The 22,259-nt window shown below is 50.7% G+C and overlaps 1 protein-coding gene across 2 annotated transcripts in view; it reads left to right on the top strand.

Moving 5' to 3' along the window:
• Positions 1-1,300: 1,300 nt before the first annotated feature.
• PCSK6 (proprotein convertase subtilisin/kexin type 6) overlaps positions 1,301-22,259 on the top strand; it is a 180,593-nt gene continuing 159,634 nt past the window's right edge. For both annotated transcript variants that reach the window (XM_059371683.1, XM_059371682.1), the window contains exon 1: positions 1,301-1,597. In XM_059371683.1, coding sequence (XP_059227666.1) covers positions 1,316-1,597 — 282 coding nt within the window. In that variant the 5' untranslated portion in view covers positions 1,301-1,315. The remainder of the gene's footprint in view (positions 1,598-22,259) is intronic.

Here is a 22,259-nt window from a genome sequence, read left to right as displayed (position 1 = left end):
CTCCCCACCCCTCCTTGCCCAAGATCTGTGTGTCCTGTGAGCTCTATATGGAATTTCTTCTAGACACTAATATCAGATCAGTGGTTTTGCCTTCCCACCTCAAGGCCTCCTGGGCCCATGTTTTGTTTCCTCTCCTGAATTAATCGGGGTAAAGGCTTGCTTTCCCCATGAGGTCAGTTAGGACTGACCATTCCTAAAAGTAATGGGAGAAGAGATCCTGAAGGGGTGCTCGCCTCTCACCGTTTGCTCCTTCATGGTGTGAACATTTCTGTTATTCTCCAGGGTGCACCAAATAATTAGCTAGTGCCTTCTAGGCTGCCCCCGGCAGCAGGGGCAAGGATGATTCAACTCACTTTCTGACTGACTGGTCCCAGCTCCGTGGGAGCTTTTAAGAGTCTGCACAAGTGAACACGTACCATGTGGTGGGCCGTGAGCTCATAAACACAAACGTTTATGGGCAGCTTATGGCATGGCAAGAGCTCATGTCATCCTCAAAACAGCCCAGGGTAGATCCTATTGTCATCCCCATTTCCAGGTGGAGCCCCGCTGTCGACAAGGACAGCAATGTGCCCGAGATCACGCAGAACGAAGTGGACAGCTTGGGGATTCACCTGTACCCCCTGCCTCCCAAGGTGGTCTGGAGCCTCGGGGCTGAATCCGTGGGTTTCTCCTGCGCACTCACTGAACCCGGTTCATCTGCCAGCGGTCTCGCCCCAGTTAAAGTGCCTGTTCAGTCAGGCCTCCTCCTGGACCGGGCCATGACTCTCCCTTTCCGCGCGGTTTCTTTCTCTTAGAACCCAAAGCCCTTGCAAGCTCACCATCTCACCGCGGGATGAGCAAAGACACCCTTAGAGGAGATGAAACTCGACCTGGAGAATGAGGCCTCCAGGATGCCCGACGGGTGGGAGGGCGCTGGGGCCTCGGCCCACCAGTCTGGACTCACCTGAGCTGCCCCGGCGGCCCTCGGGGCTCCCGGTAGAACGCGCAGGGCCAAGGCCGCCGCTCGGGGCCGCCCGGGTCTGTCTGTCCCAAGAGCCCCAAAAGTCCGCGAGAAGTTCCCCGGTGGGGGGCGTTCCGGGCCTCCCGCGCCGCCCAGCCCGCGGCTTGCGCCCGTCCCGGCGCGGGCCGCACGAGCGCGGGCCCAGGGGCGCCACCCGGCCGCGCGGGCGGGAACGCGCCGCGGCCGCCTCCTCCTCCCTCGCTCCCGCCCGCAGCGGCGGCGGCGGCGCTTCCCCGCCGCGGAGCGGCTTTAAAAGGCGGCACCCCACCCCCCGGCGCACTCGCCGCTCGGGCGCCGCGCGAGCCTGCCGCTGCCATGCCTCCACGCGCGCCGCCTGCGCCCGGGCCCCGGCCGCCGCCCCGGGCCGCCGCCGCCACCGCCGAGGACGCGGACGCGGGGGACGCCGGCGGGCCCGGGCTCCGGTCGCTCGCGCCGCGCCCCTGGCGCTGGCTGCTGCTGCTCGCGCTGCCCGCCGCCTGCTCCGCGCCGCCGCCGCCGCGCCCCGTCTACACCAACCACTGGGCAGTGCAAGTGCTGGGCGGCCCGGCCGAGGCGGACCGCGTGGCCGCGGAGCACGGCTACCTCAACTTGGGCCAGGTGAGTGCGGCCGGCCCCGAGCGCCCAAAACTTTCCCGGCCGCCGGTGGGCACGGCGCGAGGGGGCGCCTCCTTCCGGCTCGCGGTCGCGCGCGGTCGGGGGGCGGCCGGGGCGCCCTGAGTGGAGTCGCCAGGGGGACGCGGCGCCCGGTACGCTCGGCGGGGCCCACCGGGTGGCCCGCGGAGGTTGCGGGGGCGCCCGCGCAGGCCTGGCGCGCCCGGAGGGGCAGTTCCGAGGGCCCCGCGGCCCGGCGCGGGCACCTGCCCGGCGCGGCGGGAGAAGGAGCCGTTCTCGGGCGCCGCGCTCTGCCCGCGGGCGCTGTCCTCAGTGCCCACCAAGCTCTTCTTGGCCTCGGAGCCCCGGCTCCGCTGCGCCCGGCCCGCGGGTCTCGACGGGCTGCGCGGGGCTCCAGACTCTGAGCGCGCGCCAGGGCGTCCCGCCGCGACTCGGCGGTGACAGGCGCATGGCCCAGAGTCTTGGGGTCGTGGGCTTCTTGGTGTCCGCGGATCACGGAGGGAAGGGAGGGCGGCTAGGTGCTGGAATCTGGAAGCATCCGTCCTTTGCCAGAGGCTTAGGATTCTGCAACCTCACAGGGGGCTGGAGGCAGGAGCTCCTGCGTTGAAAACCCCTTCAGGCTCCTGGAATTTGCTTTGTTTTTAGGCTTCTGTGGCTGTTCCAAGGCTAGCTCTCTACAAACTAGCTGTATGACCTTAGGCAAGTCACTTCTCCATCTTCTTCATCTGTAGGGGCAGTGTCAGTGTGTACCCGCCACAGTTCTGGGAAAGATCCAGCAAAACCCCAGGCCAGGGGTTGACCCTGGTCAGTGAGCCCAGAGTCCTCCCATGACCTGGGCTGTCGCTATGACTGGGTTAGCAAGAGAGGACAAGCCCTGGGCAGGCGGGTGGCATAACTCCAAAGGGCCCTTGAGGCAGATCCCTTTCTCCTTCCCCAACCCTGCAGAGTGACCATGGGGCAAGGGGCTGTTTTAGGGCTGGTGGAGGGGCTGCAGGGGACTGAAGCGTGCTGTCCCGCCAGGGGACCTTTCAGCGCAGTTAACCAGTCTCCTACATACTATACGCTTAGAGGATCCAGTGAAACGACAGGGAAGCACCAGCTCATAACTCAAGCTGTAATGCCAGGCAGTGTTAAATTTAGTTTCATCATTATCCGTGACAGAAGCCAGCAAAGTGTGGTGTGGCCCTAATGTAAATGACATTTCTTCTGCATCCTAAGTCTCAACAGATGCTGCTAATGTGAGATGTGTGGCCTTTTGGAAAAGTAGATTTCTGCTGTTTGCTCTGTACTTCACGTGGTCAGTCCGAGTGTGTCTGGGAGAATGCTGTCCTGTCTTTTGTGTAGCTAGATCTGTCCGTCTGTATGCACTGCTCAGATGTCTGCAAACGTCCTGTGATTGGAGTTTTTGCCTTTGGGCAGCACTGGCTTCGTTTCTCCCCGCTGTTCCGAAATCTCCCTGGGTGATGTTCCAGACTGAGGAAAGTGGTCCTCAGGCTTCCATCCCCATTCATGGCTAAGCCCTCCTCCCGCCCCCCTGCCGGCTCCTGCTACACCTCACTGCTCAGCCCAGGTGGCCTGGTAATTTGTCTTCAGCTAAAAGTGACTCTTCAGCTGCACGGTAAATTACAAAGGGCCTCCCAGACGTTTCCACAAGAGCCACACACGCAATAGATTCCCCCTCGCCGTTCCTGTCCACCAGCATCAGAAATGCCAGGGCTTTTAAACAACTTCTGTCTGAGTTGAATTTCATGCGCAAAGTCGGCTGTTCTCATTTTGCCTGTGGGGGAGGTTCCCTCAGGTGTGTACCTGCCCCGATCTGGGACATTCTGGGGGAGTCTCTCCACGTCTCACCAGCTCTGTCCAGGGCAGCTGCAGGGTGGACCGCACACAGCCTGGTCAACTCAGCCTGGGAGGCGGGGGGCTGGGGTGGGGATGCCACTATGAAGACCTTTGCAAACGGAGGGGATTTGTTGGTTCGGGATCTGGGCTGTCTCCAAGGCATGAGCGCGCGCGCGCGCGCGCACGTGTGTGTGTGTGTGTGTGTGTGTGTGTGTGAGAGAGAGAGGGAGAGAGAGAGAGAGATAGAGAGAGAGATTACTCAAGGAGCACCTAATACTCTTTATTCCCAAACCAGCTTTTCTCCCTCCCTCCCCCAAGTGAACTACTAATGTGGAAAAGGCCTGGAGCATTCCACCCTCTACCTCCTCAATAAGAACTCTTTAAAAACCTTATTTGCCTTTTTCAGCCAGGAGAATTTGTGACTCATAAATAAGATGTAGATATTATTAGCTTTGATTTATGGATAAGCAAACTGAGGGGAAGCAAGGCATGGAAGCTGTTTGTGTCTACACAGAGCATGTCGACTCTGACAATTATGCTCTTTGCTCTTTGTCTCCAGCTACATTCTCTGGTCTAAGTGTCCTTTGTGTGACTCTTTCCCCAAACCCTTAATGGGCAATTAGTGTTATGCCCGGTACCTGCCCTGACTCACAGCCCTGCTTTTCTCCTGGGCCTTTGCGAAGTTCTAACTTCTGACTCGAATGTGTTACCCCCTCTCGTGCAACTAATAACCCGATGCCGTGTTATTTTACATGGTGCAAAGGTAATTGAGACGGTTATTCAGGTGAAAGTTATTCACCTTTCTTGAACATGGAAGCCTTTCAGATTGATCGTGCCTCTGGATCTTCTCCTTTGAAAAATGTGCATCAGGAACCAGACAAACAAACCTCTTTTTTACTTCTTTATTCATCATGATAGTTGAGGTCCTAGGTAATGTACCACAATGGAAAAGAAAGGAAGGAAGGAAAGTTTGGAAGAGTCAAATGTCGTTTACTGATAGGTGGCATAACTATGTAGATAATCCGGGAGAACCTAGAGACTATTATAAGTAGTCAGAGAACTGAGCAGGATGCTTGGTAACAGTAGCAACCTATCTAGGAGCAGCATTCGAGAAGAGAAAAGAAATGATAATACACTCTAGCATAAAAGCCGTTAGAAATCTAGGAATACGTTTTTTAAAAAAATGAAACTTACCAGAAGATTTTAAAATATTTGAACGATGTATTGAAGAAGTGGTCTGAATAATGGAGGGATAAGCTATGTTCATGGACAGGAGGACTGATTATCACATGCACCCCCCTTCATCTCTAAGTTCAGTGTAATTTAGTTGACGTGCCAACAGGGTTTTCTATGGGATATGAAATGACACAAATGTATCTTAAAGTTCACATGGAAGAGTAAGTTCCCGGAATCCCTGTGACAACTCTGAGAAAGGAAGAAAAGGAGGGGAGTGTATTCTGCCAGAGAACAAAACTTCCCATGAAGCTGGGGTGATCGTGACAGTTGGACGTTGGCCCTGGGGATGGTTCCTTGCAATAGTGATGAATCAACTCAAACCCAGGCAGGTGTGGGAGCTTGTATGTGCGAACAGAACTGTTACAGATGGATGGGGAAGGGTAGGCATTTCAGTCAATGGCACCGAGAGAATTGAATCGGGAAAATAATCAGATCCTGACCTCACCTCACACTACCCAACAGTAAATGCCAGCTAGAAATAACTAGAGTGGAATACCTTTATGGCTTTGGGGCAGGAAAGGATTTCTTAAACAAAACACAGAAAGAACAAATAAAGGAGGAGATTGAGCCATGAAGAGTTCTGTATAACACATCATAATAGGATAAAAGCATGTAATAGACTAGAAAAATTATTTATGGCTTATGACACACAAGTTAGTGCATAGATTATTTAAAAAGCTATCTGCCTTAACTGAGCATCTGCTCAGGTCATGATCCCAGGGTCCTGGGATTGAGTCCCGAATCGGGGTCAGTTCCACATCAGGCTCCCTGATCAGGTGGGAGTCTGCTTCTCCCTCTCCCTCTGCCCCTCTATAGCACCCCCACCCTGGCTTGTGCTCTCTCTCTCAAATAAATAAAAAAGCAATCAAATCAATAAGTAAAAGAGAAACGCCAGGTAGAAAAATGGAGAAATATATGCATAGGGAGTTCAATGCCCTGTCTGAAGCACCCACCTCAAGTTCAGGTTAGTAGTAGCCTCTTGGTGGGGTGGGGTGGGGTGGGGAGCAGAAATGGGGAGAGGGAAGTCAAGTGGCCAGTAAACTCGAGAAAAGCCACTCAGCCTCCCCGGAGGGATGGGAACAACATGACATGGGGCAGTAAGGAGGGAGACTGCTTCATGCCATCGGATTGGCAGATGCAGAGAGGTGTTTGTATCTAGCGCTGGCGAGGAAATGGAGCCCATGGAGCTTCTGGGTGCTGCTGGTGGAAGCGGATATCGGGAGAACCGCCTCGGAGCACAGGGGGCACCTGGCAGTGAGGTAGAATTCCATCGGCGGGTCCACCTCTGGGCTTCTGCTAGAGAGACGAGCTCGCGCGAGGACGCAAGGAGCCCTGCAGAGTGCTGTCCCAGAGGCACTTTTTAAATGAAGGGAAACAGTCTGAATATCCGTCAGTAGAAGAATGGAGAACGAAATCAAAACAGTCCCACGATGGAACGCGATGCAGTATACCAGATACGTGTCTACATAGATAAATCGCAAAAATGATGGCATGGGGTATTTATGGAAACTACAAAACGCAGTAAGTGGTGAGAATGCAAGTTGGTGCAGCCACTTTGGAAAACAGTGTGGAGATTCCTTAAGGAACTAAAAATAGAGCTCCCCTATGACTCTGCAATTGCACTACTGGGTATTTACCACAAAGATACAGATGTAGTGAAAAGAAGGGCCATCTGTACCCCAGTGTTCATAGCAGCCATGAGCACAGTTGCCAGACTGTGGAAAGAACCAAAATGCCCTTCAACAGACGAATGGACAAAGAAGATATGGTCCATAGGTATGATGGAATATTACACAGCCATCAGAAAGGATGAATACCCAACTTTTGCATCAACATGGACGGGACTAGAGGAGATTATGTTAAGTGAAATAGGTCAAGCAGAGAGAGTCAATTATCATATGGTTTCACTTACTTGTGGAGCATAAGGAATAACATGGAGGACATGGGGAGATGGAGAGGAGAAGAGAGTTGGGGGAAATCGGAGGGGGAGACGAACCATGAGAGACTCTGGACTCTGAGAAACAAACTGAGGGTTTTAGAGGGGGCTTGGAGGGTTGGATGAGCCAGGTGGTGGTATTAAGGAGGGCATGTATTGCATGGAGCACTGGGTGTGGTGCATAAACAATGAACCTTGGAACACTGAAAAAATAAAGTTGAATTTAAAAAATAAATAAATAACCGACTAAGTAATTCTGTATTATTTATGAATGCTTATGCATGTAGGAAGCATCCACATCAAATTCAGGTTAGTGGTAGCCTCTAAGAAGGGAGGGCCGGGGAGGGAACCGGGAAAGGAAGGAAGAAACTTGATCTGCAGCATTTTAAGTCTTAATATACATATATGAGTACTTACATCTGTGTATGTAACATACAAATTATATACATAATTGTGTCTAAACATTTGGTGCTTTTCTTTCTATCTGAAAGTGATATGTACATATCACTGTATACTATATAGTGATATATACATATGTATGCAGATATGCATGTGTGTATGCACATACATATATATACATACACATATGTACTTGTATATGTAGGTACACATGACACGTGCAAGGGGAAGAAAAGAAAAATGCACATCATATTACCCATCATGGCATTCCTGGATTGTGTAAAGCCTGTGTGTGGGTGCACAGGTGCCTATGGGCCTGGCTCAGAAGCCCCTGCTTTAAACCTCCCAAGCTGGGGCCATCCGCTTGTCAAGCAATTCATGACCTAGAGAACCAAAAGGCCTGGCTCGGATCACAGGGCGGTTTGGACAGAGCCGGACCCAGAGCCCTGGAACCGTGGTGGCCCACCAGGCTTCTTTCTCCTGCAAAGCATCTTGGGGCGCACGTGACCCTCACTGCAACCTGCGCACGTCACAGCCTTTGACACTGATGACTCCAAGAAGACACAAGCTGTCTACTTCTTGTCCAACAAGACGACCTCACAAACCAAGTCACGGCATCTCAGCATCTGTAGCTTTCGGAAGTGATGTTTATCTCAAAAGTGGCGCCGCGACACCGTCCTTCCCTTGCATTTTTGCTTTGCCCGGGGTGTTGAGCTAATTTGTTGGTTCTGAGTCTGAACATAAAAAGGCAGGCTGGCTGCCAGGGCCCCTGAAAGATCTCAGAGCCTGAAATGATTTTGAACTTGCCTTAAATAGTTCTGCTTAAAATAGCTACCGAGTGGGACATACCTGGCCCAGAATTTCAGGTGGGCCTGAGTAATTCACTCATCAGCAGAGGAACGTTGTCATGCCGCAGACAGCTTGTTCTTACGATTAAAAAACAACAAAACAAGAACCAAGCAGAAGCCAGATGTGAAAATCATGGGGCAGGAATTTTCTTTTCTTTTTTTTTTTTTAAAGATTTTATTTATTTATTTGACAGAGAGAGATCACAAGTAGGCAGAGAGGCAGGCAGAGAGTGAGAGAGGGAAGCAGGCTCCTCGCTGAGCAGAGAGCCCGATGCGGGACTCGATCCCAGGACCCGGAGATCATGACCTGAGCCGAAGGCTCAGGTGCCCCGGGGCAGGAATTTTCTGACCCAAAGGTCAGGAGCTCGAGGTGGACGAGGGGAGGCCCAGAATAGCAGTCACCTGTGACGTAGTTATCTGGTTTTGATTTAAGGTCTGAGGTTGCCTTGCATGTACTCCCTGTGCCTGGCTGGTGTGGGAGTAGAGAGGGAGAGGTTCTGGGTGGGAGGTGGGGCAGTACAGACGAGATTGGGACTGGGAAGCTGGTGCTCTCCCACACTGGCATTGGACATCTTTCTTCAGATGATGACAGTTTTAAGTGGACTGGGCTTTAGGTGAGGGGCCTGCTCTCATAAGCCACCGGGGCTGGGGTTCTGGAAGCTGAGTAACTGTTCGTGGAGCCAGGTGGCAAGGAGAAGACTCAGAGCCAGGCCAGAGGGGGTGGCCCAGCTCACTGGTCCACTGGAGGAGTTTGGGTTTCTCCAGGCAGAAGCCAAAGAAGGATTCATGTGAGAGACAGAGCTGTGGGTTAGGGGAGAGAGCCCCATCTGAGAAGAACCTGACCGAGGCCTCTGCCTCGCCTTGGGCTTTGGGTGGCAAAAGGGCCACAGAGGACCCTTCGCACCCTGGGGAACATCCTGCTTTTTTTTTTTTTTTTTTTTTGGTCTCGGAGCCTCTGTGTAGATTTTGCCCCTGAGGTGTAGTTCCTCTGATCTTCCACAGTCCAGGGCAGGTAGCTGACATGTCTCCCCCTCCTTCTCCTGGGACTTGGCACGTGGACAGATTCTCAGTCATAGTTATCATGACTGCCTCTTTCTCTCTCTCTTTTCTCTCTCTCTCTCTCTCCCTCCCCCCCTTCTGGCTCTTGGACTGTGGCTTGGCCTTGGCCAGAAGTCCTGGCACGTGCTTGTCCCCAAGCCAGCATTTCTTGTGTTAGGTGTTCTTGCTCGTGGAGCGTTGCCCCAACCCCGCAGAGAGGGGTCACTGGGCCTGTTGAACCACAAGGAGAGCTCAGGTCTGTTTAGGTTCTGACTTGGGCCCATCCCAAACCAGTGACTGACAGGCAAGGGCGCGAACCCACCCCCTCTGACCCGCCTTCCACTGTCCTTACCTTTGGCAGATGGCCCTCATCCCTGTTTCTCAGGTAAGCGTGAGCCACCATGCCAGAAAGCCTTTCAGCAGTCTGCTGCCATTGAGAAAGAACCTGTGTGGACCCCACTGGCCAGTTTCTCCTTCTTTCCACCTGACTGACACACACACACACACACACACACACCCCACCCACCCCTGCCCGTCTTCATTGTTCTATCTAGAACAGTTTTACTGGTGCCGTCTCCTCGTAACATCTCTCCAGGCAGCTGGGTGGCTCAGCAGTTAAGCATCTGCTTTCAGTTCAGGTCATGATCCTGGGGTCCTGGGATCGAGTCTCGCATCGGGCTCCCCGCTCAGTGGGGGACTCTGCTTCTCTCTCTCCCCTCTTCCTTAACCCCTCCCCCCACTCATGCTTTCTCGCTGTCTCTCTCTCTTTCACATAAATAAAAAACTTTTAAAAAGAAAATGAAACTTACACCTCTCCATTTTGGAGGAAAAGAAGAAAATGCCCTAATCCCTCCACTCCTTTGAGGATGGATGCTACCCTTCCTGACTCAGACTCTGCATGTGAGCAACTGGACTGGTCGCCCCTGGCTGCAGTACCTTGTCCTTGCCGTGCGGTCTCTGTCTGCTCAAAGGACCATCTAACCTGGTGCCTGTGCTCCAGGCCCTGAAGTCACCTCAGCCTCCCCCCCCCCCACCTCCCCTCCCCTCCTCCTCCATACCTCCCGTCTGGACTGTACTCGCCTGTCTCCTGGGTCCCCTGGACGGCTGTCAGGGCCCCCTGCCTTCTTGCTGAGGTTGCCCAGCATAGGCTGGGGCCTCTGGCGTCTCTCCCCGGGCCGTCCTGCTGCAGGGCCTCTTTCTGCCCTGCCCCCAGCTCCAACTCCACCGAACCACTTCGTGCTCCTGCTTCATTCAGGTTATTTCTACCTAGGATGCCTTTCCCACCCCATGGCTAGCCCCCTGTCCTGGCCGGCCATCGACACCCCGCCCGATTGCCCCAGCCTGTCGCCCTGACATTGCCTGCTGGTTTATCTCTTTCTGCCCCTGGGCTCTGGGCTTCCCGGGGGAAGTCAATCCACCATCAGGCCTCTAGGCTGCTCTCAAAGATCAGTTCCAGTCCTGCCATTTCTCTGATGGTGGAGGGGTCACTCCAGGACAACCAGAGGACACACACTCATCTACTCAGAATTTGCTCTGTGCTCTCACTGGTGCTGGCCCCTCAGAGATAAGAGACGTGGCGGAGGTGGTGAGCACTGGGGAAGGAGCAAGGTCGCCTCCCACGTCCCCACTCTGGCTGGCTGAGCCATCACCACACACGCTTTTTAAATTTTAATCCCTTTCTTTTTGGGGTCACCCAGCAGACAGGCTTCTCCTGGGTTTGTACTTGTGTTCATGCCTAGGGACGACCCTCTCCATGTGATGCTCTAGTTTGCTTCTCGGTCAGGTCAGCGACACGGGGAGCCAGGCTCAGCAGTGGCCCAGAACCCACCACGGCTGCCTCAGACCCGATGGGTCCTGCCATCTCATCAAATCCCAGATCTCCCCGAGGTCCTTGTGCCTCTGCTGTTGGTGGGTTTGGAAGACCCGCCGGTAGGCACAAGGCCCTCTGTCCCCGGGTAAAGAACAGGCCTGAATAGCCATCAGCTGTTGGAAGGGAGCCTCAGGCTCCCTGGGATGGGCTCAGCAGCTCAGGTTCCCATGGTAACCAGCCCATCAATGCCCTTAGTGTCAAGATGGTACCACTGCTGAGAGGAAGAAACAGTCTCATTGTCTCCCCTTTGGTTGCTTGGGTGCAAACCAGCCATGCCCTCTGCAGGGTCCAGCAGCCTCTGGCCCGACGGGTGGCACCCCACGAAGGCATTTGACCTGTTTGCAGCTTCAGCTTCCTACCCTTGCTTGGGGCCTCTGAACTGCTGTCACCAGTCACTTACAGAGTCCTTGTTGGGCAACTCTGACCACTCTGTGGGAAGAAGCAGCCCAACTGGACCAGGATCCTGCAGCACTGGGTGACGAGCAGGACAGCATTTGCCACAGGGATGGATAAATCTGTGACCCACGGTGGTGGGGGTAGGGGGGCGTCTGGAAAGGCCCTTGATTCCCAGGCGTTCTCTTTGTTTCAGAAACTTGGGTCCACACCACTCAGAGATGATCTACTGTGTTCAGAGATGATCTACGGTGATGATCTACTGTGTTCATTCAACCAGAACCTCCTCCTTGCCCATTGTGGGGGATATGGGGGGTCACACCAGGCTCTCCAAGGCACAATCTGGAGAGGGTCAGGCAGGGTTAACCCTCCTGTCAGGGAAGGGCCCTCAGTTTTCCCCCTAGCTAGGAGAAGGCTCGCCTTTTTCCTCATTCTCTGTCCCCCAAGCTGGGAACTGGGGCACATCCACAGGCCATGCCCTGTCCACTCTGGCCTCAACCCAGGACCCTTCCCTTTTGCCAAGTGTTTCAGCCACTCCTTCGCCATTCTGGAAATGTTTCCTATACTTTGTTCTTTCTTTTGCACCTGCTGTTTGTTGGGGTCGTTCTAACCTGGGTGCCCACTCCCTGTATGGTTCACCTGGAAAACGTCGTTCTTCAGAATTAGTTGGAGTCGTGTTTCCTGACCTGTCTGCTGCCTCACAGACCCAAGCACAGTGTTCTAGCCTCTGTGGAGGGTCTCAGCTGGACCTCTGCCACCCACTGCATGCACAGACATGGCCTGGGAGCATCTCGTGGTCCTCATCTTTGTTCATCTCTGCCCTTGTCCCACTCACTGCCCCCCACACCACCTCCAGATACACCTGGTGACTGTGTTTCATTAGAAGGGGTATAACTGAGTCACTGTCTTCCAGTACCTGCAACGCGACTACCCCTGGCCAGCCCCCACATCGTGGACCCTACCGATGAGGAAGCGGCGCTCTGATCATCAGCCCATTGCCCGGGGAGTGATCCACATGAGCCCACGGAAGCTCTGAGCTGCTTGAGTGACTTACTGCAGCTCTAGTAAATTTCAGAACAAGGCTTTCAACTTGGACCACTTTGACTGCAGGCCTTACTCACAGTCAGTGTCCCTGTCCATGTTAGGAAAACCTGCAGAGAGCCAGCGGCACCAGTGCAGGCGCTGGAGCTTGAGGTGGGGCTGTCCGGCTCATAAGCCCAGTGAGATGGAGGGCTGAGCCAGGAGGGGCACCCTGGGGAGGTGTCTGCCCCAGTCCCATCTGGAAGGACCCTCCCTTCTCATCGGGTCTCTGGCCCGGGGCTTCACTTCAAAGGTTTATCTCTGCAGGAGGGAAGGCTGTCCACAGCCTTCTTGACTTTGGTGTCCGGGAGTCTCAAAGGCAGGGAGCTGTCCTTGGACACCCTCCCCCAAGCCTGCCCACCCTCCCCCAAAGAGTCAAACAGTGCAGATGTATGAAGAGCAGAAATCCAAAATCTTATTCCCCGCCACCCATCTCCAATTCCCTTCCTCCCCCAGATGCCACCCCAGACCTCCGATTAGAAAGCTGGAATCCCACAAGGGGAGAAGGGGCTTAGTGAGGGCCCAAGGATATGCAGAGGGTGGCACAGCCCAGTTATAAAATTGTGACATTCCTTATATTTTCTTGCTAGTATATAAGGGGAATCTACCTACATAGAATATTTGGAAAGCATGAAAAAGAAAAAGGCCCCCCCAAATTGTTTATAATCCTCCCCCCCCCCATGATAACCACCGTTAATGTTTCGGACTATGTCCTTTCATTACTTTTGTTTTTAAACTGCATGTGTGCATGTGTGTGACCATGCATGTGCACACGTGTATGTGTATAGAAGTGTGCAACTATGTGTGTATGTGTGTGTATACACGCATACACCTGTGAACATATTCTGTAAACAGGAGTGTACAGTTGGGTGCCTTGCACGTCCCAAGCCTAGAACTACTTACTCTGTGGTATTTTTTTTAAAGATTTTATTTATTTGAGAGAGAGAGCATGACCAGGGCTGAGGGGCAGAGGAAGAAGCAGACTCAGCGCTGAACCAGGGAGCCAGACTCCGGGCTTGATCCCAGGACCCTAGGATCATGACCTGAGCCAAAGTCAGACACTTAACCAGCTGAGCCACCCAGGCGCCCCTCGATGATGTCTTTTTTAATGGCTGCTCAGCACATTGTTTAATGGCTGGTCCTCACATATTTCATCTTTCCCCTGACATTTAAGGTCAGTGGATTCTTTGCAGCTCACTGGGGAGTCTGGTCTGGAATGTGAGCAGGGAAGAGGGAGGAGTACTGCCTCCGCCTTGTCCCCTGCTGACATGTCTGGCACCCTTGGGTGCTGTGGCCTGTCCCATTTCCCCCGCGTCTCCCCATCCCGCCTCACTGGCCTTGGGGAGGGTCCAGGACTTGGTACCATTTGTTCAACTCACAAGGATTTTATTGGGCATTTTTTTTCTTATTTTATAAAGTCATGTGGGAATCATAAAAGAGTCAAACAGTGCAGATGTATGAAGAGCAGAAATCCAAAATCTTATTCCCCGCCACCCATTTCCAATTCCCTTCCTCCCCCAGATGCCACCACACTTTTGCATAGGAGTGTCTGTTTCAGAAACACACATGTATGTGAAGGCTTTATTGTTTTATATTCATGGGGTCATGCTAAACGTGTTTTTCTGCACCTAGATTTTCTTAGTTCTAACCATATGTCCTGGAAAGCTTTTCACTCTAGTACATGGAGACCTACTCCGCTATTTTAAAATAATTTTAAGCTATTTTACCGGTGTGACATTTTGTTGCATCATTAACCATTAATGTTCATTGATTTGCCTCCAGTTTTTTTGTTTGTTTGTTTGGGAGGTTTTTTGGTATTATAAATAGCATTGTAGTGACCACCCTTACTCATGCCTTTCTGTGCCCACATATGAGAATTTCTGTATGGTATATAATAACAAAACCAAATAATAGTTATAACAATAAGTAATGATCACAGACACCTATCTGGCTCTTGTTATGTGCCAGGTAATTTTCCAAGTATTTTCCCGGTATTGACTCATTTAATCTTCTTAGAAAGCCTCCAAATAGGTGCTGTTATTATCCCCATCTTAGAGATGAAGAAACTAAGGCACAGAGAGGTCAGGTAACTCATTCATGGTTGCACAGGATGGAAGTGTCAGAGTCAGGATTTGAGCCAAGATGGTCTGGCTCCGGAGATTGGGGAACTGCTGAACAACGTCCATATGCACATGTTGTGGTATTAGACATTGGCAGGTGCCTCTCTAGGGGTGCGGTACCAACCAACCCTGCCCCCAGCAGGGCATGAAGGGTTCCTCACCCATCTTGGGTGGAGATGATCAATTGTAGTATTTGCCAGGTCCTCCAGGTGAAAATGAGATCTCGTGGTGGTTTTAATTCGCTTTTCTTCCAATTCCTGTTAAAGTGCCTTTTCATAAAGTTATTAGTCATTTTAATTCTCCTCTGAATTGCTTATTTACATTCTTTGCCTATTTTTCAATTGAGTTATTTTTCTTTTATCTTAATGATTTGTAAGTGCTGTCCCTGTAGTGTGAGTATTAGTCTCTTGTTTGTAAATACATTGCACCTACTTTTCCCATCTGTCACTACTCTTCAAATACTGTTCAGAGGGGGGTTTTACTCACTTGTTTTCTGAAGTAGAACCTGAAGTTTCATTTGTTTGACAAGGCTTTGGGCTCGTCACTCGGTAGAATTCCGTGATGATAATTTGTTCGGACGGGGTCCTGACCTACAACAGACAGGCACATTAGTGAGGGACAGTGAAATTAATGAAGAGACAGGAGCCAGGTGCTTTAGGACAATTGAGGAGAGCTGCTTTTCACCTGGGACCTTCAGGGAAGGCTTTGAGCCACACCCCACAGGACACCCGGGTTGTTTGTTTGTTTGTTTGTTTTTTACATAGAAACAAGAAGCATTACAGGTGGATCCTAATGGAGGCCATCCCATTTGCTTCCTGTGGGAAAACAGCTCACCTTGTTGACTTAGGTATAGAATTCAATGGGGAGCTAAGTTATCCAGGTGTGAATGGGGACCAGGGAACCAACAAAAGGTGTGGAGGCCCCTGGAGACCAGCAGCAGTGGGGGAGCCGCTCCTCACCTTGAACCAAAGGCGCCAAGGGAGAAAACAGACTAGCAGAGGCCGGCTCCGTCAGGCTCCGCCCACTGGGCAGCCGCGGGAAGCCGTCTGGGTGGGCTGTCCGGGTGGGCTTGTTGGAAGGGCACAGGGCGATGCAGAGAAGGGACAATAGCCAGCACGGTAAGGATAAAGAGAGAGGGGGAAATTGGGGGCATTGCAAGAGCTCAGCGAGCATCCTGATGTCTTCAGAGGGTAGAGGAATTCATCGGCCACCTCTTATCCAGGCTGTTTATAGGGTGTTGGCTCCAAGCCTGGCCCCGTGCAAGGTCGCGGGCTGCCGAGGTGTGTCGGGCTGGCTTCGCCCCTAGTGCTGGGTGCCTTGGCGCCAGTTTTAGCTTTTGCCACGTGTCCTCTAGGAGGGTCACAGCAGAAGTGTGCGGTTTCTCCCTGTTAGGCCTCACGTACCTGGATGTGTGCCTCCTTGTTCCAGTTGCCGTTTATTTAGGTGTGTCTGTCTGAGGACGGACTTGAGCGGGGGAGGGGGGGGGATACGTCCGCTTCTGCCCACGGTTGCCCTCAGTCTAACACACATCTTGATCTTCTGCTGTTTTCTTAAACTTGAACAAACAAACAAACAAACAAAAAACCCTTATTTGTGTTCCCACTGATAAAGCTAATTTTTGCACAAAGTAAAGAAACCTTATTTCTCTCGGGTGATCCAAGTAACCGTTCACGACCGAGCGCATTAGCAGTCTTTAAAACACACGTCTCTTAATTTCTCATTTGCAGGAATATGACACTATTAGCCACGAACAAGAAGCAGGAATTGTTTCAGTGGCTTAAGCAAGTTTATGGACCACGACTTTGCCCGTTGGAGACCCTCGCAAGCGTTTCTTTTTTAGCACAGGAGGCAAAAGCCCATTTGTGGGAATGAATGCTTTTTGGGTCCTGCAGGGTTTCATGTTCTTATAGAAAATGAACTCGTTCGTCCTTTCTAGGATTATTTTTTGTGGGGCTGGGGGTGTGGGGGGTGAGGGTGGGTGGGATTTACTTTTATAAGGAATGTGGTTTTCTCCCTTCCTCTGAGATCTAGCCACACCAGTTATATTGTGAAACCAAATTGATTTCCTTCTTCCACTAAACAGTCTTCAAATCCAAACAACCCCCAAAGGTAGCTGTGGATCCATGAACTCTAGAAGCCTCTAGCCATCTTTATCAGGCTCATATTGGGGGGCTGCCCATATAACAGTGAGCCTCGTTTTAATAGCATCACTATTCTAAATAGGTACCTTCCAAAACCTAACTAGGAGAATCTTTCTACTTTTCCCTTTGAATAGTCACTCACGAAGAGCTCTGAATATAGTTATGTTCTCTTCTCATGTCAAAAGTTCAGTGGCTGCATACAGCTACAGAAAAGTCTGTCTTCAAGCCAATTCATGTGCGTTACCAAAAGTTGGTTTTACTTTCCAGCCCTTGGTTCCTTTCCTGAAGTTAGTCACTTACAGTGCTTTGCACTTGGTCTGTTCTGGTGGCTGGGCCCACCTGTATTCAACTCCCTGCTGACAACCACTCAGCCTCCTGCACACTGACCTCCTCGGGGGAGCCTTTTAGTGACCAGGTGCTGTCACCAAGTGCTCTTTCTGCCCCCCCAACCCACCCCCCAAGCCTAGGGGAACCTGTGTGTGCAGTTGCTACCACTTGTCTCTGCTTAGTGTCTAAATTTTATTTGAATCGTATGGTCAGGCTGCAGGAATTGAATTGTAAGTCTTAAGGCAGACCGGGGTTTCTGCCTGCGTCCTGGGCACAAAAGTGATGCTCAACAATCATAGGGACAATGGGTTCTGCTGGGTGGGGGTGGGGGAGCAGCCATCTGGCCAAACCTGACAAGTCCATTTCAAATGGTGTGTCCTTGTCCTGAGGTCTTTTGTGGGGAGGTTCCTTAGTGTCGAGCCCAGTTTTGATTTCTGCATCCTCTATCCATAGCAGGGGACAGTGTGTTGACTGCCAAGGCCAGGCCTTCCTGTGGCCAGGAGGAGTCAGTGCTGTGGCTTTCCTGGTGGGTCAGGGTGCTTTGGTCAGAGAATCAAACCAGCAGGTACTTCCACTGACCCAAGCATGTCCCCAGTCTGCTTATCCCCCGTCTGAAGTTTCTCCGTAACTCACGGTGCTGTGTGTCTGTGTCTGTTGGCCTTTTTTTTTTCCCCCAGAGGATTATGAGGTGCCCTGGAATGTTCAGCTTGTTTATCATGATTTTTAAGTTTTTTAGGTGCATCAGTAAGGAGCGTGGATAAATAAATGTGACATATTCATGTAATGCGCCCTCTTTACTTAGCAAGAAAGAAGAGCAGACGAGCTCATTGACATAATATGGAGTAAAAGAAACCATGCCCCAAAGAGCTATCTGATCCCATGTACAGGAAGTTCTAGAACAGGCAAACTCCATCTATAGTGGAATAAACTAATCTATAGGGGTAGATATGGTCTGGGAATATGCATGGGCAAGCTTTCTGGGGTGCTGGCTACATTGTATTATCTTGCTAGGGCTTTGGGTTCCATAAATATAAACATTTAGCAAAACTCAACAAATGTGCAATGAGCATTTGTTCATTTCATCATATGTCAGTTTTACTTCAAAGGGGAAAAGCCATAAGCAAATACTGAACCCTCCGTAATGTGTATGTTAAAGTCTTTAGGAGAGAAGTGTACTGATACGGCAGTTTACTTTGGAACGCACCAGAAGTAAGATGGATGGACAGATGGAGAGAGAGAGGCATGGATAGAAAGATAAAGAGAAATGTGATAGTAATTGTAGTAATTATGTTAGTGGTAGAAACAAGGTGGTGGGTATGTGGGTGTTTGCCATACAAAATTCTTTCTTCTCTGCTGTATGCTTGAAAAATTGCCTAAGAAAATATTGGGAGAAAAAGGTTCCGAGTGTAGTGGTGGGGATATACGATGGATTTGGGAGAAATCTACTGTCCTTGGAAACATATTTATACATCTGTGTTTGGAGATGAGGATTCAAAGCCTAGAGATTTAGTGGGGCAAATGAGGTCATTAAAGAAAGCCCCATGGAATCTGACTGGTGGGGGGGGGGTGTCAGCATAGGCTTTGTGAGGTGTTTTCTGGTCACACTGGCATCTGCAAAGATGACTGTGGGTCCTTGAGCCCCTAGCTTTGTTTTCCAGGGACAGAAAGATTCAGCCCTGGGGAGAAGCATCCCAGTAAATGTAAATGAGCAGAGTCCTGCAGTTTAAGGACCTTCCTGCAGAGGAAAGATAAGCCCGCAGCAGATACCCCTGGCACGGCCCATGGTCGTCTGGGTTGCTTGCCTGCTAATTATCTTCTCGTCTTGCTCTGCAGTGTTTTTCTAGTTCCGAGATTTGAATTATTGACTTTATGTAGAATTTTCAGCCTCCCTCGTGTTGTCGAACGCAATAGCGGGAGTTAGCAGCCGTTTGTACAGAGTCCTCATGGGTGGGTGTCCTAAACTGGCCCCTAGCCCCTGTGCTCCCCGGGGACTTGTCCCAGACCAGGTGCAACAGAGACAACAGCCATCAGGTTCTCTTACAGGAGAACCTCTGGGGGAGGAAGCTCCTGGTCCTGCTGGTAAATTTAGGGCACGTGTGAGGAGTGGGGGTAGGGAGAGAGGAGAAGAATGAAAGCATTATTCTAAGAAGCTGCTTTTATTTATAGATTCGCCTAATTCTATTAAAATGAATGCCAGAGGGATATAAAACTTGGAACACATAGCGCATAATAGAAATGAAAGGACGTTAAGCTAAAGTAGGGAACAATGGTAAAACGAGAAGAGAGTTTCATACCAAGAGGAATATGTGACATTTTTCTGAAATAAAATCGTCTTCGAGCACATGGTACGGGAAAGTGAATTAAAAGAAGGACTTGGTGAAAAGAGGACTTGGAAGGAAACATAAAAATATTTCATAATGAAAAGGAGAAAGTGTTAAACTGACTCAAGGGGAAAACAAAGACAGAGATTGCACTAATTACATTATAGAGACAAATAAATAAAATGTCACTGTTGTAAAGGAAATAAAACTAATTAAATACTTAATATGCGTTAAGAGGAGTTGGCAAAATAAAATGTATCAAATATGATAAAATATGTAAATAGCCACAATTTGCCTGCGCCTTATTTCCTGCATATAAAACAGGAGATTTTTGATTCCCGTGATAACACATTAATGGGACAAGACACAGAGTAAGTGTCCGCATATATTAGACAGCCCGAAATCAAACAGGCACTTTCAAATGAATGAATTGATGAATGAATGCGGATTCCTGAAAGCCAGGAGTTTAAAAACACACACTCAAAAGGCAAAGCAATGGAACTACCCTCTAAGATGAAAATCTAACACATTAAGGCATGAAAGAAAGTGCTAGTAACTCAACCTTTCTGCCTCAGCAGTTTCTACCGAAAAAGTGGAAGTTATCAGCACCTCCAACAATCAAACGCTTGGAACAACGCCAGCCACCGAAGCAGACACTCAGTGCATATTAATGCTAATAATATCATCGTGGTGATTATTAATACCAAAAGGGAGGGGAAATAACATGTCCTTTCAATGTCAGGCATTGGAGGCAGATTAGGATTCAGAGCTAGTAAAAGGTGACCTGGAGAACATTGCAAATTGGATGCTTTTAACCTTTCATTTCTTTGGTGGGGAGAAGATTCTCTGATGCAAAAAGTTTAGTATGGGAAGGGCAGAAGTTAAGCCAGGCTAAGGAAAAGCCAATGAGGGGCAGCTGGCTCAGTCGGTTAAGCGTCTGCCTTCGGCTCAGGTCATGATCCTGGGGTCCTGGGATTGAGTCCTACATGGGGCTCCCTGCTCAGTGGGGAGTCTGCCTCTCCCTCTACCCCTCCTCCCTGCTTGTGACCTCTCTCTCTCTCTCGAATAAGTGAATAAAATCTTTAAAAAAGAAAGAGGCAATGAGCCATAGTTTACAAAGCCAGGATATCCCAGGCTGTAGCCCGAAGCACAGGGAAGGTGCCCTCCTCAGCTCCTGGCTTGCTCAGCTGGGCTTGTCCCCACCACCACTCATGCAAAAGAGAGCCCTCTTGCTTGGAATTAATTAATGATGCTCTCCTGGGGATAAATAAAATAAGACTTCGGATTAAATGCAACTTTCCATGTCAGTTAGCCTACGTGGGCATTTGGGAGCCACATAGAGCTTATGAAGGAATAGTCTATTGCTTGAACGTGGCCAAAGAGGAGTAGCTCTCCCGGGTGTGTGTGTGCGCCCATTAATTACAGCTGACACATGTCCATGTTCATTCCCAAAGGAGCACTGGGTGCCTGGAGATGCTGGATTTTTTACACATTTTTCCAAACTTTTCGTAGTCTGGGAATCACTCAGGAGGGATTGCACAGAACACTGATTCTCCTAATTAAATGAACCAGAGGCATAATGGGACTCTGGGAACAAGGAGGCAGGAGATGGGTTGTTTTTTCTTCTCTTGTTCCCCAGCCCCCCATAATGGCCAAATTTCCCTGTGGTGCATAAAGACACGCGTGTTTTTCATTTCATAGGACTATTTTGATCTGGTAGCTCTTGCGGACAGGGCCAGTGGCAAAAATACAGACTCAGGAATTAGAAGAGGGGGGTTCTAATTCCAACACTTTTGCCTACAGATGGTCAATGGTTGGTGAGTCACCTAATGTTTCTGCATGTCAAGTCATAATATTCATTCTGTAAAGTATGTCTGTAATGATCATTACCCGAATGGTGTTCTCATCTGGCTGCTGGGTCACAGTGTAGACTTAAGCCTCTGTGTAACTGAGGGGGTCAGTGGCGTTCAGGGCTGACGTGAAGCAGCCTCCTTCCATGGCAGACACTCCAGCCCCACACCAGCCATGCCAGGACCATCAGCCCAGGGCCCGAAGGGCAGGTGGCTACCCCTCCCTTCCGAGAAACCCCTTCAGCACCTCTCCCCTACATTTTGCCTGGGTTGGTTCCGTATTGGATTTCAGAAAGTCTGTGGAATGCTGGGTACTTGGAGAGCCCTGGAGTGGGTGGGGTCACAACTCATCTTCTGACAGGATGGCTAAAATTTGGAATGCTCAAATTGCTGTAAACTGATTGAGCATAATCTATAAATTCTGAGAGCAGATAGTTTGCAAGCTGCTGGGGAATAACACACCTTGTGCCACCAATTTCAGGGCACTACAGCTGGTCACAAGGAATGCGTTCAGTGCAGTTCCAGAAGATAGTGGCCAGGGTCCGTCCTTTCACACAGCAGGTCTGGAAATGGGCCCTCCAGGGTTGGTGCTGTCCTGGTAGTGTCTTCCTTCTACTCCACCACACTCAGCAGGGGGTCTCTACCTTTGTGGCTGTAGCATGGCTGTTGGGTCACCTTCAGGACTCATGTCCAAGTTCCAGACAGGGTTGGGGGCAAAAGGTCAAAGGGCAAAGGCCTTTCCCTTTTTGTTCGGGAAGAGTCACCTTCCCCAGGGACTTACGCTGACACATCATGGGGCAGAACGATGTCCGTGGCCCTGCTAGCTGCAAGGGAGTCTCAGAAATCAGGATTTTAGATTCTACAATCTCTCTGGAAGGGATGGGCCACCGAGAAATGGTTGAAAGCAGGGGTAGATCAGCCAGAGACGCATCACAATGGCTGTAGCCCGCTCCTGCTATTTTTTAAAATTTATTTATTTATTTATTTGACAGAGAGAGAGATCACAAGTTGGCAGAGAGGCAGACAGAGAGAGAGGGGGAAGCAGGTTCCCCACCAAGCAGAGAGCCTGATGTGGGGCTAGATCCCAGGACCCTGGGATCATGACCCGAGCCAAAGGCAGAGGCTTTAACCCACTTTAGCCCGGCTGCTCCTGCTATCTTATGGATGATCAGGAAGGAGGGGGGAGGAGAGAGCCTTGTGCTACCACTAGAGAGAAATTACCTCTTAATGTGGCTCAGATGAAGCAGCA

This window comes from Mustela nigripes, chromosome 13 (genome assembly GCF_022355385.1).
Source record: "Mustela nigripes isolate SB6536 chromosome 13, MUSNIG.SB6536, whole genome shotgun sequence".
NCBI lineage: Eukaryota > Metazoa > Chordata > Mammalia > Carnivora > Mustelidae > Mustela > Mustela nigripes.
This window is presented reverse-complemented; position numbering and strand designations above follow the sequence as displayed.